The 22010-nt window shown below is 44.3% G+C and overlaps 1 protein-coding gene across 1 annotated transcript in view; it reads left to right on the plus strand.

Moving 5' to 3' along the window:
- The window catches only part of PTGFRN (prostaglandin F2 receptor inhibitor), a 67094-nt gene that overhangs the window by 26465 nt on the left and 18619 nt on the right, over positions 1 to 22010 (plus strand). Inside the window, exons 2-6 of the mRNA XM_039555724.1 lie at positions 2930 to 3295; positions 4148 to 4567; positions 7502 to 7885; positions 11144 to 11569; positions 18318 to 18737. Coding sequence (XP_039411658.1) covers positions 2930 to 3295; positions 4148 to 4567; positions 7502 to 7885; positions 11144 to 11569; positions 18318 to 18737 — 2016 coding nt within the window. The remainder of the gene's footprint in view (positions 1 to 2929; positions 3296 to 4147; positions 4568 to 7501; positions 7886 to 11143; positions 11570 to 18317; positions 18738 to 22010) is intronic.

Here is a 22010-nt window from a genome sequence, read left to right on the forward strand (position 1 = left end):
TTAGTCTCTAGGGATATTCTTGCTGCAGGACCAAAGGCAGAACCTTGAATTCACAGCCTGCTGGGTCACTTAGAAATGCAGCTCACCCTTGGAGTGTCTGCCCTGTGCACGCTCCTCCTCACTTGTGCGGAGGTCACAGCAGCTGCTCTGCAGGAAGTTCTCACCTCTTACTTGGTGATGTTGCCTCTGCTCCTGCTGTACCAGAATCCTGATTTATCTTTGCAGTAACAAATGTTATTGTTTGGAAAGTACAAAATTCTGTTACAACTCGTCCCTCTTCTCTTCTGCAGCCTATTCCACTGCCTTCCTTCCAGCCTTGGGTTAAACAGGAATTGCTTGTGGGACTGTGCTGGAGGGAGGGGGATAATCATGGCTTTACAGATCTGGTGAGGACTCCCTGTGCTCCTGTCTTTTCCTTTGGCTTGCCTTTTTGTAGGAAGGTGCTAATCACCCCCTACCTTCACTTGGTGTCAAAGGGTCTTTAGTGACCTTGGAAGAAGAGAAACTGAGCTGGTGGTGCTAATCTCAAACACAAATGTGCAGCCCTTGCCACATTAGTCATGCCTTTGTCACCTCTAGATAGGATTAGTGCGGTGCACGGTATGTGGGTCTGCAGCTGAAGACACACGCAGAACAGTGTTGTCTGCTTGTTTTAGTGTCACCAGAGAGTATTTTCTAGAGAGATGTCAGTGTTTGAAGAGGGCCCTCAGTCAGGATCCTGAGCTGACTTCTCACAGTGGTTTGCTGGAAGCTGGTTTGACTGTCAGGCTTTAAAGCTTACCTGCTGCTGTTACTGCTTTCTGTAAGAGGATAAGTTGAAGGATTGAATGCAACTTAAGATTTAGTGAGGAAGTATATCAGAGCCCTGTAGCTTGCTTTACTTTTTGTTGACTGTTTTTCTGTATGGATGATTTTATGATTTTAGCGTGGTGCTTGGGTTTGGAGATGTGTCCTTGAAGACATCTGGCTGTGGAAACAATACATTGACAGTGGAGGTTTTCCTCTCCAATGCACGTGTGAATGGTGCAGAAAAGTCCAGCTTCCTTATTAGGCCTAGTCAATCACTTGATCAGGTATATAATAACAGTCTTCTGGGAGGGATAGAAGGGGTAAGAGATTAACCCCAGTCTGCATTACAAATAAGTTTAATGAAGTACTAATGTTGAATACAGAAGGTCATGGCAATGAGGAAATTGGACTATTATGACTGAGCCTGTACATGTGAACAGACTGCAAAGTAAAGAGCATGGTAGGAGTTCTGAACTGGGGAGGTAAAGGCAGTGCCAGTCCTTGGTTCATCTGCTTGCTGAACTGTAACTGCAAATAAAAATACACTTTTTCTCTTGCAGTTTTGCTCAGTGTAGCTTTTTAGCTGCCTTTGTAGCTTTTAAATGCCCACAGAAATCTTATTCTTTAACACATCCTTCTCCACACCTCTCTGGCGGGGACAAGCTGTGCTTTATAGCAGGTTCCCCAGTGGGGGGTTTCTGTGCACAAGACTCCTTTGCCCACACTTGGATACCTATTGGCATGGTGGGCCTAAGCCAGCAAGCAAGGTCCTAATCTACAGGAAGAAGATGTGCAGAGTGATGGGAGGGGAAGGGTCAGAGAATATATTGGTGTTCATGTCACTAGCTGGTGGCTTTCCCACTGAACTTGGTGAACTGTATCCAATGTGGGTTGCTGTACTTTGTGTGTTGGGGGGTTGTTTGTTTAACTTTGGCTTTTCCTCTGTGATCAGCCTTTTGGTCCAGCTGCTTTTGGTGTTGTTAGACATCTACTTGGTTGTATGAAGATCGGTCTTTCAGTGTTCTGGCTTCTGTTCTACCTGGCCGTTAAAATATTTTGCTATGGATACGGAAGTGGTGGGATGCAGTAAGCTGTTTATGTCTGGAGGCTGAGTTTAGGTAGTACTCTGAAGACATTTCTCTGGTTGGAGTTATGAATCAAAGCAGTTTGCTCTTTGGAGAAGTAAGGACCTGCCAAAATCCATGTGCAGCTGCTGGGGTTATTCTCTGGACTACAAGAGCCAAATCAACCAGAAAAGTCTCTTGCTGTGTCTTTGCCAGGTCCTCTGGCTTGTTTAAGTGGTTCACACTTTTGCCTGGAGCATAACATACTGCTTTGCCAGCCTTCTGCAGAGAACTGCTGCTGTCCCTCTATCCTTCTGGTGAGACGGTCCCAGAAAACACAGTCTGAGCACTGTGTGTTCCTCTGCTTTTGAGGGAGCCTGCTCTGCCATGCTCCCAGGTGTTCTGGGCTTTCACCAAAGATGAAGTGTGTGCTAGAAACAGGTGTGGTTGCAGAAATCCACTCAAGCAAACTGTGTCTGTTATAATCAGCTCTTCCTTTTAAATCAATTCGGAGGGCAAGGAATCTCACCTATGTGAGAGAAGCCATGACCCTTCAGGGCAGCTGTGACTATACTCGTTTTTGGAGAACGTCGTCGTAAAATTCTCATGGCCCTCAATTGAGGGGAGAATTAATTTCATACTTCAGACTCTCTAATGGTATCAGCAGAAGTCTTATAAAAATTCCTGATTAGATTATGCCCTCATTGTAGTAATGAAAACCACTTATTAATGTTTTTTTTAAACATCTTACATAGCACTTGCCTTGTAGTAGAGAAACTGTTATCCATTGGATCTATGGCTAATTCTCTTTTCTTTTTTTTATCTCTTTACAATTTTCTCTCAGTATTTTGTTACCTCATGTGGTATTATATAAGCAGTGAAACAAAGATTGCCCACACTAAAAATGGTGTAGGGGCTCCTGATTCAGTGAGATTAAATGTTAATGGGAAATACTGCTCTTACTAGTTCTTGCTTTCTGCGGAGTGGGATGCCCAACCTTGGCATGTTTAATTCTTGTTACTTTCCTGGTTGAAGCCTGTCCTTAACTGTGTGTTACTCTTCATTCTCCTGCCCAGCTTTCTGCAGAGGGCGCATTGTGAGAGTGCCCAAAGGTCCCCTCATTCGAGTGGTGGGCACGGAGGTGGCGATCCCTTGCAGCGTTAGTGACTATGATGGACCCAGTGAGCAGAACTTTGACTGGGAGTTCTCCCGGGAGACTGACTTCGTGCGGATAGTGAGTACCTGGGATTCTACCTTCACCTCTGAGGAGTACCAAAAACGCGTGGGCCGCGGGGATATCAAACTGAGACGGAGCAGCAACGATGCTGTGGAACTTGTGATTAGGAACATCCAGCCAGCTGACCAAGGGAGATACAAATGTTCCACGCCCAGCACTGATGCCACCGTTCAGGGAAATTATGATGCAGAGGTCCAAGTGAAAGGTATTTCTGAAGAGTGAGGTGTGCTTTAAATTTGTTTTTGATAATGATTATAGATGTACCCTTAAGAATGTTGACTTTCTGTTGTTTATGATCATTATGATTTTTATTTGTTTTCTTCTTCTTCTTCTCATTCCTCTTTAATTCTCCTAAAGCCAGAATTGAAAATTGGGAAGTATGATAGCAAAGGCAAGTGAGGTTAAGAAGTGAAGAGAGGCTGTTTACTATAAACACCACTTTTCTTTTTTCTGTCTAGTAAATATGTAAATAAAACACTAAGTGGTGGGTTTTCTGAAGATGTCTGCAAATATTTCATGTCCCTAAGCCTCTGGTTAGAGAAGCTAAGTTCAGGTAAAAACCACAGGCTGTCTTCTCTCTCATTTTTAGTGACATTTAGGGATCTTTCTGTATGAAGGAGGTAATCTTCTCTTTCTCCTTTAGCATGTTGATGCTACAGTCTTATTCTATCTTTGCTCTATCACTTAGCATTTTTCGGTATTACATTTGGACACTATTTCTTTTCCCATGTCTTATCTTTTACTCCCATGAATATCAAGCTTAGTTTTGCATGGGAATAGCAAAATGATGATGTTTAGATGAGAAAGTAAAGTGAGTGGAAGGCTAAATGAATTCTTGTCTTGGCTTTTTTAAAGCAGAGCACTTCCTTTATTGCTTTTTCAGCTGAATTTCCTTCTTCCTGGAATATATTTTTGAGTGGAAGAAGGAATGATTGGCGAGGTGTTGCTCTGTGGTGGTTTTATTGCCTCATATCTGAACAGGTCGCTGTGGGTGTTCTCTTCTTGATTCTGTTTTATGATGCTTGTATCTTTCGGGTTTTTTTTCCCCCCCAAATAGTGATTTCCGATGGCTTGTCCGTGAGTGGTTCCAAAGCTCGCTCCTCGATGTCTCTCCGGCTGTCTGAGGGCGACTCCTTCAAGCTGCGCTGCTCAGCGATTACCGCCTCACCGGAGCACACTCACCTGCACGTGACCTGGCAGGTCAAGAGTGGATCCTCTTGGCAGGACATCCTATCTTTGACTCACGAGGGCAAATTCCAGCCGGGCCCTGGCTACGAGGAGCGCTACCGTAGCGGGGACATCCGCCTGGACACGGGAGCCAACGACACGTACCAGTTATCCGTGTCCCAGGCTTCCTCCACGGACGGCGGTGCCTACAGGTGCCTCGTGAGCGAGTGGGTGAGAGGGGCCGATGGCTCGTGGCAGAAGATCCAGGAGAAGAGCGTGGAGATCGCCACTGTGTCAATCCAGCGCACCAGTGAGTGCTCCTGGTGGGCTGGGGTCACGGCGCTGGGCTGTGTCCAGACTCTGATGCTTTGAATGAAGGGAGGGTGCATTCCAGCAGAACCTAGGGTGCTGTTTGGATAGCTGGCCTGTTTACATCCTTGACGTAATTTTTCTAGCTTTATTTTTGGGAAAAGGGGGTTGATGGCATGGGAGGATTGCCTGGAACCTCTTAGATGCCTAGATCCAGATTTTATCTCATCCTTCGTTTACTTCAGAGTGCGCATAGTTTTTATATTTCTTAAATAAACATTGTATTTAACAGCTGATCACCCCAAACCTTCCCTCTGCTCTTTTATTAACATAGTGTTCCATAGCACTAAACAGCTGCACTTCCCCAGTGAAAGTGGCTTGTGATTCAGTGATAGATGTGAAGCTTTTCTGTATGTTATTTATTAAAATAGCATGGAAAGATCAAGAGAAAGGAGGGAGGCAGTGATAATTTAACAGGGCAAATTATGCAGTGATTTTTATCACCGGTCTGATTGCTCTGCTGTGTTGGCAGGGGTCTAGGACAGTAATGGTTCTGTTAAGCACATCATTGCATGCTTGGCTAAGGAGACAAAAATACATGCAGTGCTATGCTGAGGATATCCAGATATCCCTGCCCATACAGATTTCAGGACTAGATGCACTAAGCACTTGATTGCATTAGCATTATCACTGCTGGTTGGAGGAGGGAAAGCAGGGGTGATGCATCTTATCACTCAATAGGTGGAAAAACAGGCAGTGATGGTCCCTCAGAAATATGAGATTATCACGGTATTTTAGAACTGTTCAGACAGGAAGGGTATCTTTTCATTTTTGTAATCCTTTAATCACTATAGGGAGAACCCAAAAGTCTGGGGTTTTTTGATTGGCTTGTTTGGATGTAGTTTTAGTGTCTTGGTGGTACTTAGCCTGTGAAAAGTGACAGGATCAATCTGCCCCCTCCTTTCAGGGTGTCTGTTGCACAGCGAAGCTTACAGGTGCTCTCTGCTGACACAGGACTTGCCTAATTAAGAGCTGTAATTCTCTATTTTGTCACACTTTTGCAGTGGCTGAAAACAGCATGAAGCTGGTCAGGACCAGTAGTGGTACAGTTTTTTGATGTGGTTTGGGTGTGTGGTTTGTCTGTTGTGGGGGTTTTTGTTTGTTTTGTGGTTTGTTTTGCTTCGGGTTTTCTTGCCTTCATTTTAAGCTCAGTCATTAGCAGCACTGGCACTTTGTCAGGGGTATGAAGGCTTTTTTAAAGTTGTGCTAAAGGGGATAGGTTATTCTCCAGCAAAGTGCTGTATACACATCCTGCAGAAGGACTTGAAGAGCATCTTGTGCTGACATCTGAAATCTCTGCACTTGGATGCTAAAATGAACTTGAGATGTAAATGGTTATATGCCTATGGGTAAACTCTCTCCAAGTCCCTATATGTGCATATACTGCCAGATTTTGAATGCCTATCACTTCCATGAAGATAAAAATGTTCCCTGGAGAAATGTTGCTCTTAACCTTGCAGATGAATCTTATTTTGTATTCTGGTATTAGTCTGTTAAATTAGCTAGGCTTTCCTAGTGATTCCAATCCAGTAAGACAGTGAGGCAAGTCCCAGTGAGAGATTCATCTGGATTTGGTTTCAGCACTCAGGTGGGGCCTGCTACCCTCTGTTCAGTCTGACTGCTCTCTGTTATCAGGTAAGATGAGCATTGCTTGGTTTTATTGGCAATAGTTCTGACTACTCAGTTTGGCTCTAGCCTTTTTGTGTTGCCTCTCATTCCAGATGATAGTCCAAGGAAGTTTATGCAGATGGGGAACTATTATGTAGTAGAACATGGTTTTACATAGAAGTCACTGATCTCAGCAGAGACACAGCTGCTGGTTTAAAGCAGGTATCTCTGTTCTTGCTCGTGCTGAGAAGAGCCATGGCTGTAGCAGCCCTGTCTGCTGGCCTCAGTGGAGACTTTAGGAGCAGCTGCATTACACACTGTGGGAATAGTGCTGCACTGAGATCCAGATCTAATCTTTGGGCAGTGTAGAACGAGGGAATGAGCAGGTCACTTGGTGAATGATCTGCACTGAGGTTTACAAATGTACACACACAGTGTGCCCCTGGTTCACTGCTCACCAGTAACTAAGGCCAGCTTTTCTTCTGGTCTAGATGCTGTGATTCCATGGTTTTCTTTTAACATTCTGTGTCTGGTCCTGTTTGAATGCTGGCTATGACCATATGTGATACGTATATTGAAAATATTCACTGGCCAGTGGTTGTTAAGTGTGTTTTGAGTGGCTGTTGGTGTTGCTTAAAAATCCCAGTGTGTGTTGTTCTGAGTAGTTAGTGGAAAAATCAGCAGTATAGGGAGTTACTGCTGCCTTCAGTGTGCTTCCATTTCATGTTTTTGCAGCACACCTGAGGTCAGTCAGGATTCCAACATGTGGCCATGGCTACTTCTCATCTAAATCTGTTTGAGGAGCTCAAAAATGTCAGCAGAAACCATGCTGAGTTCCAATGTTCCTAGTGATTTCTGTAGATGCTTTGTCTTCTGAGGTGTAGTCCCAAAACACTTTGACCCTCCTGTGAGACTGAAAAATCCTGTACACATTTTCCTGCTGTGCAGAGGTGAGGGTGCGGTCTGTGGTCGAGACAAAGCCTTCATGGACCAGTTGCTGTTGAGTTATAAAAATGCTGTTCTCCCTCCCTTTCTCCCCTCTGCCCTCATCACACATCCCTTACTTGACTGATAATGTGTTTTGCCCTTGCAATAGATCACTCGGCTCAATATCCAACAGGCATTTGAAGGTAGGGCTACTGAGCCTCTTCAGAAGCTCCCACTGTAGAATGTGAAGTCCTGGATAACTTGGAGTGAACTCTTTTTATTAAAAGCAACAAATGAAAAAATACTTTTTTGTTTGAATTTTTGTGTCTCTCTTTCCAAGCTCTAGATGTGGTCATCTCAACCAGCAATGTGTCTGTGACCGAAAGAGACTCCCTGGATCTTACATGCAACATCACAACAGACAGAAGTGGTATTTTCCAGGCAGAGGTGATGTGGTATTTTTCTGCATCACCTGATGACACCTTGTCAGATGCTCAGCTCTTGCTGAGCATGGACCATGATTCTGTTGTCAGTGATTCAACTCTGATCAGCCTCAGCCACGTGGACAGGAACTCCTATCGCCTCTTGGTGCGTGATGTGGACGTGGAGGACTCTGGCTACTACTTCTGTGAAGCTGCTATCTGGGTGCCACTGCACAATGGGAGCTGGCATAAGGTGGTGGAGAGGACGTCTGCACCAGTCAGTGTGGTGGTGACAGCATTAGGTGAGTGATTCTGCTGTCAGACTTCATGGGTAGTGTGTCCCTCAATCCTTGGCCCCATCAGAAAAGGGAGAGGACCTTGCAGAATCTCTTCTGAACAAGTGTTTCTCTTGTTTGCATCTATTATCTATATGTAGGGATCTCTCTTTCACTTATAATAGATATTTCTCCTTATGCAAATACCCTTAGAAGTTACCTGGGAGAAATACTAAAAATGGAACTCCTGTGAAACTTCTTAAAAAGCCTATTGTTTTGCAGATAGGTCTAGGTATGTCAGCCTACCCAATCTGTTCCCTAGTTTATTCTTGGGGAGATAATAGCTTCAATTTAAAGGCAGTGAAATTCAGGATGTTGTTGCAGAATGATGTAGGTAAGGTATATGCACCTGCTGAAATTTACAAGGAGTTGGTGGTGTTGGAGGCATGAATGAAGCTAGATGTGGACTGGCAGAGTGCTTGGTGCCTGTTCCAGCTCTGACTGGATGCAAGCACCCACTCCCAAACCCTTTCAATGTACCCTTTCAGATCCTCTTGTCATGAGAAACTGGTGGTGCTGTCCAGTTACAAAGGCAGAGGTCCTCCAACATAAAAGTGCTGAATGAGGCCAGCATATAGAGAGCCTGGTTTTCAGCAATAAATAGCTGTGCCATAAGGTTAAATCCCATCAACAATGACTTTAAATGTTGCATTTTAGCATTGTGCAGAGCAGTTGAGCCGTGGCAGTCTCCAAGTACACTTGTAATGTGTACTAGGAGTTCACAAGTGATTAATGTCTTCATTTCCTGTCCTCATTCAGCCATTCACATTTCACATTTAACTTGTGAGTAGTGTTCCCTCCTTCCCCCACTTGTGTGCGTGTGCAGTCATGCACGTGTGTTCATGTGTGTACAGATGCTCTTGGCATGCTCATGTGCTTTCTTGTAGTGCCTGTACCTGTAGGACTATTCCTTACTCTTTCTATTCCAATTTGGCATTATTTGGGAGCAGGAGAGAATAAAATCTGCTTTCCAGCAGATGCAGATGCTTGGTTGCTAGGGAGAGGGAAAGTAGAATAAATTTTCAGCGTTTGAGGTTTTCAACTGCATCCAGAATTCACCAACTCCTCCTCCTTAATGGAAGTTAAGAGCTCCTGGAGTATTAAGTCGTTGAATTGTCTGTGAGGCTGTTCTTTGACAGCTGACAGAGTGGAGGAATGAGGTTTATCCAGCCAGCCTTTTATTCTTTCTAAATCCTCTGTTTGAGTGTCTGTCAGGGTGAAGCGCCTATCTGGAGTGCTGCTATCAAAGAGAAAACTCTCTTCTTAGGGTCCTTCCCATGCCCACAAATAAAACAAACCTGAAGCAATTTTCTAAGAATTCGAGATTCTTGCAGCTTTTTCCTTCTTGTGTCCCTGTCTACAGAGGTGTATCTGCTTTCACAGCCTTTGTTGCTGTGAAAATATTAGTTGGTCTTAAATGCCTTCTTTTTGGGGGGAAGGGGAGGCAAAGGGGGAATGGTAATAGAATTGTAGAATGTGAGCAATACATCATGAGGCCCTGGAGTAAACTAGTCTTTTGTGAATGAGAAAGGAAGAGCAGTGTAGCTGTAAGATCCATGGGGGCTTACACCAGAAGTGGATTTTGGCCATCATTAATAATCTGTGCTTTGGTTGTAGCAGAATTCTGTGCATTTTCTTTTTATTTTGCCTTACTTACCCTGAAAATGTGAGGAAATCTCCACATGCTCATTGGTAGTAGGTACTACAGACTTTGTAAGCAATGCTTTTATGATTTTGTGTTACTTAATGCCACAGAAGCTCACGATTGGTATTACCAGATTCTCTGGGGTCTGGTGTGTATTGATGCCCTTGTTCTTGCCAGATGCAAGGACACTGCGTGCCTAACACTTACTGGTGAGAGATCTTTTCTGCAGGCTGACACAGCAGCAGCCCAGCTTGTTTGCTACAATTGTTTTTATCCTTTGCATCTCAAGTCCAAAAGTGCATATGCACACAGAGTTTCCACAGCAGTTCTATTAAGATGCTTTATTATCTTGGCTCGTTGGTGAGCTAAGCCTAAGTTTTAGCCTTGGATTGCCTTCTCTGTCCCAATTATAGCTTCGGTTAATTGTTTCTAGGAGGGCAAAATGCCAAGTAAAACATAAAGCAGGAAATAAATACAGAGCACTGAATACAGTTAGGCTGTAAAAGCCGCGTGATGAGTATTGGCCGAACAGTTGGGAAGCTGGTCATTTTTCTGAATTATAGTTGACAGGAAAGAAAAAAATATTCTAATACTAGTAAATAAATACGTATTTCCTTTGTGGTGTGAGGTTCTTGCTGTAATCTTCTTCCTTTACTATCTCTGTAGTCTGAGAGAAAATAGTCATGCGGCTCCCTTATCGCTTTTGGGCTTTGGGCAGCCAGCTATTTCAGATTTAAATCCAACAGCCCCATTCTTAACCCGTGAAATTCAGGCACTGATTTTCCAGCCTGAGATATTCCAGCCTCACAGCTCTACAGCACATACTTCTCTATTCAGACTGTGGAGCTTTTTCTGATCTACACATCTTCGACTCTTATCCTACTTAGTATTTATTGACCTAGGTAGTATTTAAATTGCTGACCAGTGAAATTTGCTGTGCCAAGCTCTTGGTGCTGCCTGTGGCCAGTGCCAGTGGTGTCTCGTGTCCCCTGGTTTGGGTCTCTGTGTGGGTGAAGTGTTTGCTTTTTAATGGGCTGGTTTTCAACATTCTTAAACTATTGTAGAGCCACAGTGGGATGGTTGAGTGTGGAAAAGAAGGCATTTCAGGATGGGAGATAGCTCTTATCCTGGAGAGATACTAAGGAAATGGGATGTCTCTGGTCAGTCCAAAGCTGGAGGATAACCAGTGTCCTGCTGCAGGCTGCCCCAGGCATTTGGCAGGTGCAAAAACTGGGTTGAAACTGAACCCACAGGTGGGTTCTTGGGGTCAGGCCTAAAGGAGGGGATTATTTTGCTCAACAAATCCTGATTTTTCTGAAAAGATCTGACTAGACCTTTGAAATGGAAAGTCGTGTTTGGGAATGCAGGCCGAGGAGTACCTGTGTCAGACTGGTGCAAGTCTGAGAAGCAGAGTCCAAGTTCCAAGGTCTTGTAAGAAAAATGTGTATTGTAGCACTTGGCTTTTGGTTGGTAGAGGCTGAAACTGGATGTTAGAAGTTAGTGTATCTTTTAATAAATTCTAGCATTTTCTCCCTTCTTGGAGCTTCTAACCTGTTTCTCCCGTGTTTCCTCTCCTGCAGAGCCAGACTATGATGTGTTCCTGAACGCCTCTAAAACACCCAAGTTTTCAGATGACCCCACAGAGCTCAGCTGCAGGATCACAAATGTACAGGACACCGAAGCAAACATCCGCTTCACCGTCTCCTGGTACTACAGGCAGCACCTGCCTGGTGACGATGTGGTGACAGAGGAGCTCCTGGCCTCGATGGATGCAGACTGGACTCTGATACCTGGGGACAGGGGCAGGGAACGGATTCAGAATGGGGAAATAATCTTCTCTAAAAAGTCTGCTGACACCTTCAGTCTGAGAATCCAGTGGACTTCAGAAAGTGACAGAGGGGATTATTTCTGTGTCATCTCGGCGTGGAGTAGGCACCGCAACAACAGCTGGGTGAAGAGCAAAGATGTGACTTCTGCATCTGTCAACATTTTCTGGGCTACACAAGGTAGGACCTTTGCACCTGGGTGGTTGAGAATAGGCTTGTCAGCCAGCAGGCCTGCTAATGGGCTTTGGAAGCGGGGTTCTGTGTTACGAAGATTGAGGAATAATAACAACTTGTGTAAAGGCCTCTTATTTGTGGAGGGGAATAACTGCTTAACAGCATTCGCCAGTTTTATGCAACAGTTTGAAGTGGAAGTGCAAAAGAAGAGACACCATAGAAGGAGAGATTCCATCAAGCTGCTGAGACTTCCAGGAGCTGGGCTGGAAGTGGCAGGGGTGGTATCCAGCAGTGTTGCTGTGGTCATTGCCTACTTTCATGGCTTGGAGTATTTTAGTCTCTTTAGGATGCATCTTGCTGCTAACAACAGGGTTGTATTGAGGTGAAAAGAGGAATGGCGCTTCATCCTCTCTGACTGACAGGTTGAGAGTTGTGGTTTTATTTTTCTCTTCTACAAGCCCATGTTTAAAAGGCAGTTCTGAGGAAGTTCATGGGCATAATACTACCAGAGTATCAAAAAATAAGTGGGTAGCAGAACAAAGTAATTCAGTGGTTTGCTTGGATCTTGACCTTTTTTAGGCAGTAGTGAACTAGCTGTAGTCAGTATTTAACTGATTTTGGGAGCAATTTTTAGAAGCTTGATAGTTAACTGAGGTTGCTTAAATCTGGTTTAAAATGGGATCTGTGTTTCCTGGATGTCCTATAGTGTGATACTGTTTTGGCTCAGAGTGAAGTCATGCAAGAGGGTATGTTGGAGAGCATCAGAAAGGTTAGGATAACCTAGGATGTAATGTCTTTGGCAAAAATCTGTGCTTAGCTAAGCTGCATTTATCTTGATAGATTTGTTTAACAGTCTAGCTTAGGCATCCACAGGCAGAGAACTATATTTCACAGACAAGCAATTTGAAATAATTTTGAAGTTGTTTAGGGATAATCCCTGAACAGCAAATGGGAAATCTTCTGCTGTGATTCTGCTTCAGTGGAGAGAGAAGTAGTGGGCTGCTTGCTCAGTACTCTCTGCATCCCCAGACCAAGCCTGTGGTCCAGGGAAAGGTCTTCTTTTTTTTTTTCTTTTTTCCTGAAGCTGGCTTCTCCAGCAGGACCGAGAACTCTCATTAATGCTGAGTGTTGGTCACAGCTAGTTCAGTGTTATGCCACAACATGGAGTGTGTGTATGTGCATGTGAGTGTAATGGATCGTCGCCTTCCGAGCAGCTACGGAGACCAGCTGGAGTTGAAAAGTCTCAGCCTGTGTTGACATTTCTGAGTGAAAACAAACCGTGACAGGTGTGAACATTCCCTTGTTTCTGGTTCTGTTCCAGAAACTCCGCTAATTTTGCAGCATAAATGTAAATGTTATAGTCCCCATGCTGAAAAGTACGTTGTTGGCAAAACTTGGGGTTGGGGGATTTATTACGTGAAAGCGAACTTTCCTACAAAAACCTCCTCCTCCTGAAAAAGAATGTTATATGTCTATGACATGGGGAGGGTGAAATATAGGTTTGATTTCCCCTTCTCTTCCACCCCTCAACTCCCCCTTCAGCAGTGCAGCCACAGATGCCTCTCTCTGTGTGCCCTGTCCCCTTGCCATATCCTATTCCTGTGAGCTCCAGACTCGGCTGGGAGCCCAGTGCTGTAGCCAGCAACTAAGAAGGAGTTAATCTGCTGCTGCCTGTGCTCTCTGACTGTTGTTTTGACAAGTATCTCTGGTGATTTGAGTCCCTAACTGCTCCCAGTGCTTACAAAAGCCAGCAGCCAGGCTCCCACGTGTTTGCCTAAGGAGAGAAAGCTGCCTCTTCCTTGGATAGCTTGTGCCTATATAGAGACTTTTCTTCCATCTATTTCATTGCTTGCATCCTCTTTGCTGACTTTAGAGCAGTGCTTTGGGGGGAGGACTTTGGAGAAATCTCACTTTGAAAATGATTGTTCAGAGTTCTTGAGAAAGGAGAAATGGGTTTATATTGTGTCTGTGGGTCTCTCAGCAAAGAGAGGTGTTCAGAGCCTTTATTCAAAATGTAAACATCATGTGAAGATGCCAAAACCTCTTTTCTGTGCATTGTTATAATAAGTTGTGTGTCTGCCCATTTTAACTTGGGGTTTTATTGTCTCTGTTTTCTATTTTATTCTATGGGGACCAACAATACTCACACATCTTTCTGCTTACTCAGCTTTGCAAATGCAGCCAACTGCTATCATAGATCACCATTGTTTTTGACATAGTCTGCCTGCTATGTTTCTTCCCCCCTTCTACTTTCTCCCCTGCCAAGGTGACAAAGAAGGCATCTCTATCTCATCTCAGAAATTAAAAACATCAGTTGTATTGTGTTTTGTTTATTTAGAGTACAAGTTCCAGTCAGTGAAAAAGGATAAAGGAAGGGAGGAAACGTTTTTTGACTGGCTCTGTAACTCATTTTCAACCCAGAAAACAGTTTGATATTCTATAAGATAATTGTGTTTATTTATTTGAATATGAGTACTGCCTACATTTAGAACACAGATACTGTTTGCAGTAGAATGTGGAATCAATGCTTTTTTCCTAAACCAGTGTTGTCAAGTTTGGATCTGCATGGAGTACTTTGCAGAAGAGAACATTATCTTTTAATTGAAATTCCAAATCCCAAAGGTACTATTATTTGGGGTTTTGTTAATGCTTCTGTCCTTAATTTACAAAATAACTATATTTAACATAAGTTACTTGTCCTAAATGTTTGCCAAGGCCCTCCCATCACACTTAATTGGGAGCAAGGGTGTCTTAATCTTTCAGACAATCCTGCAAATAGAGAACAGATAATATTTCTGCCACCTACTTCCTTTATCATTGCTGATGTATCATAGACACAGTGTAGTACAGACACACAGTTCCTCCCAGGCAAAGAAATCCCCGTGGCACTAAGCTGCTGGGTGTATTTGCCAGTTTGGGTGTAGGAATAAGAGAGTTCCTGAAGTCAGGTGTGGGTTCACGTGTCAGGCTGTGGTGCAGGCTTTGGTGTGGCTGTGGTGCTTCCAGAGCTGCTGGGGCTGCAGTTGTACCTCGGGGTGTTGTACATCCACCTCCTACCACAGCAAAGCTGTCACTGCCTTGATGTCTCCTGCATTCCCTGTACTTGCAGCCTTGTTAGTGCACCGGGGGATGAAGGAGCCTTTATGAACTCTGAGATTCTTGTCAGCAGCCTCAAGTAGCGCCGTGAGGCTCCGAGGTTGCTGTCAGCCCTGGCCATTGTGCTGCTTTTCCAGCTGCAGTCAGAGGAGTGAGTGCAGGGAAGGTGTTCGCTGTTTTCTAAAGTCTCCATGGCCTTGTAGCTGTTGGGCTTCTCTAGAAATTTTCCTGGCTTAGATTAGGTGAAAACTGGTTTTGGTCACTAGCCAGGAAGCGCTCTTGAAGCTGAGCACGCACTTTGTGGTAGAGAGCAACAGGAGAATTACAGTGTGGCTTAACCACTTGGACTGGCCAGCGATGGAAGGCAGGCTCCAAAGTACAGTTCACTCAAATTTTATTTGGATCATTTGGCTAGGGTTTCTTCTGTTGCTAGCCCTCTGTCTTGGAGTAGTGCCTAAGCTTTGGGTATGGTGTACTTAGGAACTCTTCCCCTACCGCTTTCCAGCATAAACTGCAGATTGCAGCCCCCTGTATGTGAGCAGCCAGGGTGTGTTTTATTGTGCTTTTCGTTCATGGAGCTTTACAAGAAGGAGATGAGACTCCACATGGGACTGCAGGTATGCCTGCAGAGAGGCAAGCATGTGGAGTAGCGGTCAGACAGACATTGCTTCCTTGGCAGTTCCCAGAAGATTAGAAATGAGACCTTAGGCTGCAGTTCTTGGAAGAAAACGCTCATTTGACCTCTCTGGCTCATCTTATGCTACAAGATCTGATGAGTAATTTCTGCTAACATAGGAAACATGAAGAAACTTTCCTTTCCTTCTTAATTTTCCGTGCAGATTACTGTTATTTCTAAGATAAATGCTAAATCTTCGGGCTGCCCTCTTTCTCATAACGTGCACTCTTCCACACACAGACAGCTACGTGCTTTTCTAGGTGGGGGTGAAGGAGTGCTAATTACATTTCATCTGCTGCTACTGAAGGAGAACAATATTGGCACAGAACCAGAATGTTAAGAATGGTGACCCAGGTTTTTCTAGTTGATAGGATATGGGGCCTTTTGTTGCTGTTGTTTTACTTTGCTACATATGCAGGTCTCTAATGCTATGGCACATACAGAAACATTCCTTTGATCTTTTTTTGACTTTGTTGCAACAAGAAACATTCAGCACCTGCATGTGGTGGGTTGTGTGTCCCCTTCTCTTACTCTGTTCTGGATTTCTTATGGTCTAACAGAAGGGGGAGTGCCTCTGCCTTGTGTGTTCATCCAAGCTAAGGATCTTTGGGGTTTTTAAAGGTAGAATAATGCTTTGAAAGGACTTTCATAAGAACATATCTCCTTGTTCTCTGTTCAGCATCCTAATTTCTAACCCTTTTGAACTCTACCACTGTTCTCCAGCTGCATCTCTAGGCCTCAGTTGTTCTCTTCCACAAACTCTACCAATGGTATTTCTGCTGTTGTCGCATGCTACCACCACTCATTTCTCCTTTTTCTTTAGCAGAAATACTTGGTAAAAGCATTTGCTATTGCCCTCAAATAAAAAACCAAGAAAGGATATCTAGGAACAACTTGCTGGGGGCAAGGTACTGCCCTTTGTGCTGCTGCCTGACCTGTGGCTCAGGGAGTAGTGGAAATTAAGGTGTTTGAAGCCCAGGTAGTAGGGAGATTTATGTCAGCTGTAGCTGAACTGCTCTGAACATGTGAGGGTATTTAGTTTTAAGCACATCTTCCGGAGACCAGATGTTAAATTCCCTTTTTCTGGTGTCTAAGACCCAGTGCTCTGACTGGAGATCAACAACGTAAAGAACATTTAAATAAGAAGGGATTTTTGCCCAGAGCCTCCTCATATGGCCTAGAAAGCAACAATATGTGCCAGAAGAGTATAACTAGCTGTTTGTGCTTCTGCTTTTGGGACAAAATATAATTGCCTACTATATTCCTAAAATATGTGAAAAGCTGATCTGTGCTGGGCTCCTAAATACTGCAGCCTTACGAAGAGGGAAATATCAGAGTCTCATAGACATAGAATGAGGAAAAAATGGATTTGGAATCTGGTATCTGATGGGTGTTTTCACAACGGAGAGGAGAATGACTCTATACGACTTCAATTGCGATTGTACCCTGAGTGCCTAAATGTGCAACTCTAGTATTGCCACTTGCTTAGTGGGTGGAAGTGTGAGGGGGGTTTGGTGTGGAGTATCAAATAATTCTGTGCTCAGCTAGACCACTAGAAGCATCTCAGCCTTCACTGCTCCTGCTGTTTCTTTATATAGCTTTGTACTGTGATCTGCTTTATACAGTACTGATTTAAAGTTGTCATACCGGGTTTCTCATCTTGTGGGCTGTGTTTACTCATTGTGAAAACTGCTGCTTGAAGGCAAAACACTGCAAAATGTAATCTTGACAAGTATCTTGTTGCTCTTGTGGGGAGGACATAAATATTACTGCATTTAAGTTCAGTTTTGGGAAATGTGTTTCAATCTCACCGTTGCTTATTTCCCTTTTCCTGAGAAGCTTCGTCTTGCATAAAGGGGTTCTGTGAAGTTTTTTAACAGGTCTACACTCTTTTTTTTTTTTTTAAATAAATGAGGGAAGGGAGACTATGGTGCAGCAAAGTAAGTCCAGACAGTTGGATTGGCTGTATTTTTGCAATACTGTTACTTTCATGTATTCTGCCCCAGCCCTCCCTTCCTTAGGAAGAACTTTGATCTACAGGGTGTCTTTTCATCACAATGCCAGGAAACTAGCAACTCCCTTTTCTTTTATCTGATTCTGATTTCAGTCACTCCTCATTTTCTCAGTTTCTCACTGTGAGCTGGTATTTTGTGCCTCTTGGAGCTGTGCTCTGAGATGTATAATTTTCCCAAACCTTGTAATGAAGGGGTTCTTGGGATCGAGGAGCCAGTAGAGAATGGAGAACAAATGGAAGGAAACTAAGCAGTAAGTGTTGCTGGAGCTCTTGATGTCAAATGGGCTGTTGGGAAATGTGAGGGCTTCTGGCAGGCTTGTATGCAAGTAAACGTACGAGAAGCAAGGGGAGGAAAGGCTGACATGGAGGCAGAGGTGTGCCTATATCTTTCCACACAGGTGTGTGTGTATATGGGGATGCCTGGAGTGGAGAATTCTGTTACCACCAACTTTTGTCATGTGTTTTCAGCTGACTGTGTCTGGATTGCTGTTAGGGTGGCTTTTTGAGGGAAATAAAAGGTGCTACCCTAAGTGCTGCCAATTCAGCGAGTGGCAGCTTTTGTCGTTAGTCATGAGTATTTCAGCAGTGCCCTTACTACCCCGTCACTGAGGGTGCTCTTCCAGATCCAGTATACAACTGGGACTCTGAATCTTGTCTGGTATCTCTACTCTTGAATAAAACAATCCTGGGGATCCTGTCTTGTTACAACCTGTGTATTCTATTATCTGTTCAGTATTTGGTGTTCGTTTGAATTTGTGCATCTTGACCCAAACTGTTGTGTACCTGTGTGTGTGTGCACTGTTGAGTAGCATTCTAGGCTGTCCACATGTTTAGATAAATGTGCTGGGATTTGTTCCTCCAAAAAAGGAACTCTGCCTGTCTGTAATCTTCTAGGTTGAAAGGTGCTGCAGAAACACCTGTATCTATTTGTTAACCCTCTCTTGCTGCTTATTTCCTTCCCTCTTCAGATTACACGCTTACAGTGGAGGCGGTGAAATTGAAGCCATTCTTTGTAGCAGGCCACACCTTTGAGATGACATGCAAGGTGTCCTCCAAAAACATCAAGACGCCGCGCTATTCCGTCCTCATCACAGCTGAGAAGCCCTTCACGGATCAGTCGAATCCCAACGGAACCACGCGCATTATCTCCTTGAACCAGGACTCGGTAGTGCGGCTGGAGGACTGGACGGACCAGACCCGTGTGGATGGGGTGGTCCTGGAGAAGGTGCAGGAGAACGAGTTCCGCTACAGGATGTATCAGACCCAGATCTCTGATGCTGGGCTCTATCGCTGCGTGGTGACCGCCTGGTCTCCGGGTGGTGGTGGCATGTGGCGTGAAGCAGTGAATGGCTTATCCAACCCTATCCAGATAGACTTCCAGACATCAGGTTGGTACAGAACCTGGCAGCTGTGTGTCTGAGCCAGAAAGGGAGAGAACTCTGTGATGCTTTCCCATTGATTTCCCCGTGTCTCAGAAATACCTACTCTTTGGAACAAATGGTATGATGGCTGAGAGCTATGCTTGTCTCCTTTGGTGGTACTTGTGTCCTTTGTGCTATTGATTGTTTACAGAAAGATGTTTAATGAATTGGCTGTAATCATAACCCCTGGGTTTTTCTCTACTAATGCAGCTTTTATGGTCCTGCAGGCTCATAGCTGGTTCTCAGTATGGAGCAACTGCTGCTGCATTTGCCAGCTGTATCACTAGATTGTTAGTAGTGGCTGCTCTGGAAGAACATTAATATAAACTGGATTTCTGTTCCGAAACAGGCTCTATTAGCATAGCATTAAATTCCCTGAGCACACCTCGCTGTTGATGTAATTGCAGAAAATGGTCAGGTCAGGGTAACATTTCAGCCATCTCAGTGAGCGTATCCTGCCACTGCGAGACCTTAGGGGTCCCTTGCGGCTGAACTACAAAGCTCCACAAATTGGGATGAATTTCGGTACCCAGAAGGACATCCTGTTCCTCAATTGCTTGCTGAAACCCTTACCTTCAGCTGTAACAAGCCTGCCTGTTGAGATTTTTCTACAGAAACGTGCCTGTCCTGATACAATGTTGGGGGGAGGGAGAGACGGACAGCATTGATTTGGATCATCAGAGAAGCATGTTAACCCTGATTTCCTGTCATGTTATATTGTTGGGAAGTGCAAGGGAGCTGCTTTTGTAACACTGGTGCACGTATTAGTGAAGGGCTCATCTCATGATTTGATAAACCAAGCTGGTGGGATTTTGAGCAGGTTTATAGCCCAAATGTAGCCTGAAGGTGCATCCTGTGTTGCAGCTCTCTAGTTAGCTGCTTTATCACAAACCTCTTGCGCTTGCCTGTTCCTGTTCACAAGCACAGCTTGGAAGGAGGTCTTGCCTCACATCTCTTGTTCTTCATGCTCATATTCTGCTTGTAATAGTGGGCTGTAGCATATTTAGAAGATGTGTCTGTGTCTAGGCAAGAGCAGCCTGACTTCTGGTTGCATCCACAACTAAGGTAATTGTTCTAGATGATGTGGTTCCTAAAAACTGAACTTGCTTATACGAGGCATGCTGGGAAAAGGACAAGGGCTGAGCATAGGAAGACAGCCTGGCAATGAGGACATCACATTGTAGGAAGCTTTGAGATGTAGCATCGTGGTACAAACCCTAATGAAGATGTAGCTTTGATCTAAACTGGCCAGACAGAGGACATTGACTTCTGCTTCTTTCTGTTTTAGGTAATTTCTCAAGATGGTTTAGTGGGCTACAGTTTTAGCCTTATTGCTCTTCATATCTGGGTCAGACACAGTGGGAGAGTAGCATTTGCAAAGGGGATGATAAAAGAAACCAGCAAGAATGAAATCTGCCTTAAACCCCACCCTTCCCCTCCAGGCTCTGATGTGGATGCTTTCCTGCACAAAAGTGGTGGTTGGTGCCTCTCCCAACATGGCTTGTCTTGTGTCACTTTGAACTCCCATCCAAAAACTTTGGCGGGATGCTATTGATACCCAGGGTTCAGAGGGAGATCTGCAAGCAATGCGAGGGAGGGAAGTGTACGTGTTGTAGTCTTGACTTCTTTTTGCTGTCAGCCTCTCCTCCCAGCCCCTTCACCCAGATAGAGTTTCTGGAGCGTGGAGTGAAGAAAGGGAGGCAGCATGTAGAAGTGCCCTGGGAATGTGTGAATTCCAGTAGCAGGGCTGGAGCAGGGGGAGGGATGGTCCTGAAGCCCTGTCAGCCTTTCATTCTCTATAAAAGAATGAAGAAAGAAATGAGATCCCAGGCACAATTTGCTGGAGCGCTATTTCCCAAAATAATCTTGGCATGTAGCAAAATCTGTCTTGAAATACCTGCAATTTTCTTTAATTGATGGATGAACTTCATGTCCTTCAGTTGTTACTCAGATATCCCTGCTGGATATTCACCTCTGGGCATGATGAGAACATGTGATGACCACAGTTAGAATGGGCTCACTGAGGAATTATTATTTGGGAAATCATCTGGAATTAAGTACACAAGACAGAAGATGTTTTGTGGGTGTGTTACTTTGGTTTTGTTTGCTGAAGCCTGTCTTTGATGCAAACCGAGTCAGGGAGCCAGAGGTAAATGGCAAAGTTGTGGAGCAGCTATGAAAGCATGGCTCAGATATCACACCCTTCTCTTGCATCCTGTGGCACAAGCAGCTGTCAAACTTTTTATTCAGAAAAAATAAGTTGGTGCCAAAATTTCCCTAATGGCTGTGGTGAAAAGCAGAACTGCTGAGGGAGCTAGTTATTTCTAGGGAGAATTTCCCCAAAATTGGAGGGAAGATACTAACAGGAAAGGTGCAGGAAAAAAAAGGGGGGCATGCAGCTTTCCAGGCAACTGGAAAAAAAAAAAAGCTGGCGAGCACCAGTGTGCTAAATCCTGAATTATAGGGAGGTTGGGGTATCTTATGAGTGTTTGTCCCTGATAGGAAAACTGTTAAGGAGTCAACTGCACTGATTTCTCAAAGTGTAACAGAAAGACAACTTATCTATAACTGCTGGAGGGAGTATAATACAGCAGTGTAATTTTGAAAAATAGGATGTATTGCAGTCTCCTCCGTACTTTGAAGTCTTGGGCTCGGACAGCATTTTCCGCGTGCATCGTGGCTGGTGGAGTGGGGCAGGGATCAATACGGAAGCAGCATTTTCAGCAAAAGGAAGCCCTTAAAGGGTTTAACGTGAAGCTTTTAGTCCTAGGAGGAATTTCTTTCTCAGTTGTTTTTATTGATTCCCCTTTGATGGGGGATGGTGAGGCTTGCTGGGATTGGAAATCCTTCTCTCCAGTTTGACTCTCTCCCAGATCTCTCCGAGCTGAGTGATGTTTCAAAGAGGGGTTTTTAGCGTGCATACACATTGTGCAATGTGATCTCTCTGAATGGCAGGGGCCTGTGAGCTTTTCATATATGAGCTGGGGACTGCACACATGAAACTGCAGTGTTTCCTGCCACAATAGGCTTGAAATGTGGCAGTGCTCTGAAATGTTTTTCCGTGAACATCTGTGGAAAATGTCTTGCTCAGATTCTTTCCATTCAAGGCAGAACTTGCTGGCTGCAAGCAGAGATCTCTTCTCTTCTTTCTCCACTTGCTGTTGCAGAGGGACGTATTTATTCCATTTGGTTAATGATCTGAAATGTTAATGTACAGGCATTTGTTTGAAACACCCTGAA

This window comes from Corvus cornix, chromosome 1 (assembly GCF_000738735.6).
Source record: "Corvus cornix cornix isolate S_Up_H32 chromosome 1, ASM73873v5, whole genome shotgun sequence".
NCBI lineage: Eukaryota > Metazoa > Chordata > Aves > Passeriformes > Corvidae > Corvus > Corvus cornix.